A 6,008-nucleotide genomic window follows, 5' to 3' on the forward strand; every position below is an offset into this window, starting at 1 on the left:
AGGTCGTTTATAAATTTTAGTTTATTTAGGGTGCCTTAATATACACATACAAAATTTATTTTATTTTTATTCGAAAAACTTATCGATTAGAATTGAATGATGAAAGTTGTCAAGATTTTGAGCGTTTTTGATTGGTTGAGAACTGATCAGTTTATTTTTGTTAACATTATATTAGGCATGTGAATCTTTGTAAAAAGATGTGAATATTAGACTATTAGTTGTTAGTGATCCCATAAATAGTTTTATTAAACATATATCGGGATATGCATGTGGTTTTAACCACCATCACATAATAATTAATTTCTCTCTTTAAAGTGAGAATGGCGTTTTATAAAATGTAATTAGAGTTGGACTTTAAAAAAGAGCAAAATGTTCTTTTCAAATGCTAATTGTACAATCGAACCAAACGAACACAACCAGGAACATGTTTAAGTTCGTTCCTAAAATTTTAAATGAACATAAACACCTAATCGAACAAATATTTTTATGCATGTTCGTTTGTTTAAAAAATAAGCATGTTTATGTTTGTTCATTTAAATTATAAACGAACAGTTAACGGACATAATTGAACAAACTTAAACTAACAAAAATAAACATAGAAAAAGATAGATGAATGCACGTAAATGAACACAAACAAATAAGTATAAAACATTAAGCAAAATATTCGCCTAAAGTTTCATCTAAAAATGAACATAAACGAACGTCCATGAATATAAATGAACGGAATATGTGTTCTTGTTCGTTTGTTTAAATAAATGAACACAATTTTTTTGTTCATGCTCTTTCCTTTATTAAATGAAAGACCCTAAAAGATTTTTCCGTTAAACAATTCACGAACAGTTTACTGAATGATTTAACTATTTACAGACCTAATTTGTAATATTTGTTTTGGAGCTTATAAAGTATATACATACCCCAAATGCTACAAAAAGGAAAGTTATTTTTTTTCTATGTAATTTATTTTCTCAAAGTTAAAAGTTTAAACTTCTAAAACTTTCTTATATATGTACAAACAATAAATGCACTTTCATATGAACAAACATGTGTCAAGTGTTAATTTATAAGCACTCTTTTAGAAATCCCAACAGAAAATGTTTTAGTTTCTGTTTATCTTTTTACATGAAAGTTATAATTAGATGTTTTTGTTCACACACAAACATGTACTTATATACATGCATATATAAGTTTATCCATAAAAGTACAAATATGCATTAAATTTGATGCTAAAATGTTAGTTACATGTAGTGTTCTTTCATTTCAAATTTCAACATTGAAACAAAAGTACTAAAGTATACAGTTGATGTGTTGTATTAAAAAAACTTTTCTAATTTTTTTTTTATTAGAATTTAGAAACACACGCTTGAATAAAAAACAAACCCGGTTAGAAAATCCTAATTGAAGATATATAAAATCAAAATTACATGATAAGTAACGGGTAAACCACGTTATCCAATAGAAAGTAAATTTATAATTACGAGACGAGAACAACAAAAAAGAAACCAACACAATCGAATAAAAAAAGGCATCTTCAAAGTAGATTTGTGAACCAAAATTAAATCACATCACTCCGAGCTCCCCAGATAACCTACGTGTAATAAAAATGATCGCTTTAACGACCTTTTTTTGTCACCCATTTAGTCAAGTTCAGCCGGTTAATAATATTCTTATGACCTTATTTACTGGGAGTTCCACATGCAACCAACGACCAATCGAATTTCGAATATTAGAATAATACCCTCCGAACCAGACACCCAGGTCGAACAAACCAGACATAAAATATAACGAATATCTATCCCATTATAACTTAAGTTATGTCTAGTGTTGGAAGACAATCCAGATATTAATCTTCCTAGATATATATTTGTTCTATCTAGTAGAAAAAGAATAACTTCCCTTAAATTCTTTTATATATATACTATACGTTAAGAATTACACTTACACTGTGTTCCCGAGTTTCATTTAACTGAAGAAAAGGAAGGAAAATGAGGGATGAAAAAAATATGTTGTGTTCCCGAGTTTCATTTAAGAAAGAAAAATTTAAAAGAGGTATTCCTGAGTTTCATTAAAAGAAAGAAAGGGAGGGGAAGGAAGAGAAAATAATGAGTAAAATAAAAGAATTTGTGTCTTTTCAAATTGGAAAAATTTGGAAGGAAAATAAGTTGAAAAGAAAAAGGAGATACTAAAAGAAAAGAAGAAAAAACTTTTCTTTTCCTTGCTTTTCTTTTCATAAATGAACTCGAGAACACAACGTTATTCTAAAACATATTAATTGATCATTATAATACCCACGGAATTATTTTCTAATATTATTGATTTATTTTTATGAAATATCGAAAAATAAAAAGTGTATGGTCGTGGATGAGTAAACCCATAATTCCATAAACATTCACATGCATTTGTTCCCTCCCTACCACTTGGGGCATGGCTATTTATTATTATAAAATGCCATGCTTCATTAATAATTATCGTTAATTAATTAAATATTCATTTTATTTAAATATATTTTAGTGAAAACAAAATTTAGAAATTAATGTACATATTTGAAAATAACTGGATCTATATCGATAGAAATTACATAAAATTATAGATATGAAACCTGCTTTAATGAGATTATAATAAAGATACATGAACAACAATTTATATAATTCGCGGTATATGAACAAAGATTTATGTAACATATGAATATATAACACTTTTTGAAAACACGAACAACAATTTAATCATCACTCAAAATATATTGTGAGGCACCCAAACACGCGTAAAAAGTTTAAATATTGTATTTTGTCCATTACAAATGTCCCAAATCACCTTTAGACAAATTCTATATACTATGATAATTATTAAAACTTAGGTTCTTTTCTTAAAATAAACAAAAAAAAAACAAATCCAAACACATTAATTAAAACTTTAACAGCTTGATCCACCCATGATGATGCCATAACTTGAATCAAGATTAGGGTTTTGCTTTCGATACGAGTTTAGCTCCTGTTCTTGCATTTCTCCATCGCTCTCGGTGCTACAAAACGATCATTATTAGGGTTTACATAAAATGTAACATGTTTTCAAGATTTAGGGTTTATTGAAAAATAATTGGTAGCTAATTACCTAGTCCAATTGCATCTGATCCCTTCATGATTCGAAGTCGTTTACAAGAATCGACAAACATTCTGGACAAAAGACGAGTTTTGGGATCGCGATAAGAATCATTGTTTGATTTAAATGTATTTATGAATGTTGAATAAGATCAAGAATTGAACTTACTGCCATGGGACATCACCCACAAGCATCCAATCACCATCTTTATCTTCATAACTTGGAACATATTCAGAACTGTTCAGAAGATCCATCAACTTGCTCTCATTCATGAAATCTATCATCCCTTGGGATCCATAATTTCCTGCAAGGTTGATCACATGGAATTTATAAAACTATTATCATATGTGGAAAAGAACAAAAAGTAAAAAAATAAAATAAAAAATCACTTATATCATCATAGCAAGGTGAATAATAAGTTACTAATTTAATGTGTATATAATTACCTCATAAGTTACTCCAATAATTACTCTCCACTATCCCAGAATTAAAACCCTTACACCGACGCATCTTGTTTCATGTTTGTCTTCTACAATTCTGATGTAAACACTACTCTTTTAAGTTTTTGCACTTATCTTTTGTAAACTAACCCATTTTTAGGAGGTTAAAAGAAAAAAAAGCTCGTTAGCGCGCTATTCGGTGAAAGTTATAAATTTGGGTATGGAAAAGATGAAAATGTTCATAGTTTGATTAATTTATGTGACAATTACACTTAAGCAAATTTCAACAACTTGAACAACATGCAATTTTAATTATTAATCATAATTATAATGAACTCAAGATGCACATACCCATGGTGAATGAGCTAAACATCTTGGCCAAAGCATCAGAAAGTTGTTGATAACTTTCATACAATTTGAGGTCCACCTTGCGAAGATAGGGTGCTCCATCCATGGAAACCTTCACAAACGCCGCCACGCTGCCACCACCAGCCACCGCCTTCTCGTTTTCTTCAGTATTGCTCTTTTGAGCCATCACATTCTTCCGATAGTTGCGCACTGGTGGCCATCCTACCACCTGTGCCCTATTAATCCAAATATGATCAAAAGAAATATAAGAATAACAAAAAGAGTTCATAATACATTTTATGTAATTTAGATAAGTAAATTAACAAACTTGTAACTTTATATAAAGAGAACATAAGGATTTCGTAAAACGATTGTTGTTTAAAGTTTAAACATGTAAAAGTTCAAGAACAAATTGATATACGTCACCAAAACAAAAACAAAAACGCACACAAACGATTACTAAATAACTCACAGTAATTATAAAGAAAATATAATTAAACTAAAAATCCTTATCAAAAGTATGTGTTTAACTAGATTGACACATATACTTATTATATGCATCAATAATTAAATTAACAAACTGTTATATTATAAAGAACACAAGAGATAATTTCATTTGAGTGTGTGTGTATATATCTCTATATGAAAATATGGTTCTTTATAAATACTAACACAAATATAAGTATCTTGTGTGTGTTTTATACTTTTATTTCACCGCATTTCAAACAATTACAATAAAGTTGTGACAGGTAAACAAGCAACAAGAAGCTGTGTCGCAACCCCTTTTAGATAACGAGGTATAATTTGAATTGAGAAAAAGAGCATACTTGGCTGGTGGTTTTGTCAAGTCTTTGTTGTTCTTAGTTGAACTTTGCAACTTCTTATCATTCACATCAACTGAAGATGACTGATCATTTGTTTGAAGATTAAGCATAAGATCAACAGTCTCCGAGAACCCGCGTTTCCCGGAGACTTTTAAAGCTGTATCCGCCTGCTCACAGCTTCCAGGTAAGCCAAGACCAAGACATAGCTCAGTTTCCTTGAGGTGCATCATGGTTATAATATTATTTCAAAATCAAAATCAAGTGTTTATTTTTGTACTGCTTCAATTCTTGATTATTGTACTTAGAAGAATATGTGAGAGAGAGAAAGAAAAAGAGTTGTAATGTAATAATAAAGAGGAGAAATGGAATAGAGGTTCATGTGCATATATAACAAAGGGTTGCATAATGTTAACAGACGGATCATATGCAAACTCGTGGAGGTATTGGTGTGAAAAATCATCTAGGATCCAGGGCTTATTATTATTATTATTATTATTATTATTATTATTATTTTTATAAAAGTTTTAAATAATTCAAGTGTCACAAGTTCCAATAATTACTAGTTTATTACCCGATTCCTTCTTTTAAAAACAATATTTAGGTCTCATTGTTTTATATTCAAATGATTGAAGTTGAATTAATTAAAATAGTTATTATACCTTTAATACTATTTGAAAGTTGAAAGTTGTGCGTACGGTAGATAATAAATAGTCAAAATTACAAATTAATTTGGACCTAGACTAATTAAGGTGAAAGGGATACAGTCAAAGAGGTAAATGACAACACGTTGACGATACGGGTAAAAATAGTTTTTTTTTAAATTTTACTTTCACGTACTAGATGATATTATGATGAGTGAAGGAGGCAAAATAATCATTGAGTGGAATGAAGTGGTGTGAAATGATTCGTTTTATTATTAATTAATTATTAATTTTTTAAAAAAAAAATCAGACAAGCATGCATTCATGCCCGCTATCCACATGTAGGAGTGCCTTTCGTGCACTATTCATGTTAAGGGTGTTGCGGTGTTGAGTGTTAAACGAGCTGATGTGGCTCTTTGGCGGTGGGTTTTAGCTCCCCTCGGGCCACAACAAGACTAAGGATAATTTCTTTCGATAGAACAAGTAATCTTATAACATGTATAGAATTATAATATTTTCTAGTAAAAAGGAATAATTTTAAGTTGAAACAAACCACTAAATTTGGAAAAAGAAGATATATTACAGTTATTAATTTGGAAAATTTTATCGAAGTGGCATGATTAGGGGAAGTAGCCAATTGGCACTTGTGGTCCTTTGAATTT

At 29.5% G+C, this 6,008-nt stretch overlaps 1 protein-coding gene across 1 annotated transcript; it reads right to left on the reverse strand.

Moving 5' to 3' along the window:
- Positions 1-2,765: 2,765 nt before the first annotated feature.
- On the reverse strand, positions 2,766-5,112 carry LOC143592979 (auxin-responsive protein IAA14-like). Its single transcript, XM_077072744.1, has 5 exons — positions 4,709-5,112; positions 3,885-4,117; positions 3,262-3,397; positions 3,106-3,167; positions 2,766-3,016 (listed from the first exon to the last, which is right to left on the reverse strand). The coding sequence occupies exons 1-5, from the start codon at positions 4,933-4,935 to the stop codon at positions 2,979-2,981; spliced, it is 696 nt and encodes a 231-aa protein (XP_076928859.1). The 5' UTR covers positions 4,936-5,112; the 3' UTR covers positions 2,766-2,978.
- Positions 5,113-6,008: the final 896 nt, after the last annotated feature.

This window comes from Bidens hawaiensis, unplaced genomic scaffold (assembly GCF_021521415.1).
Source record: "Bidens hawaiensis isolate Kalapana, Puna unplaced genomic scaffold, B.hawaiensis_p1.1 tig00041609_1, whole genome shotgun sequence".
In the NCBI taxonomy this organism is placed as follows: domain Eukaryota; kingdom Viridiplantae; phylum Streptophyta; class Magnoliopsida; order Asterales; family Asteraceae; genus Bidens; species Bidens hawaiensis.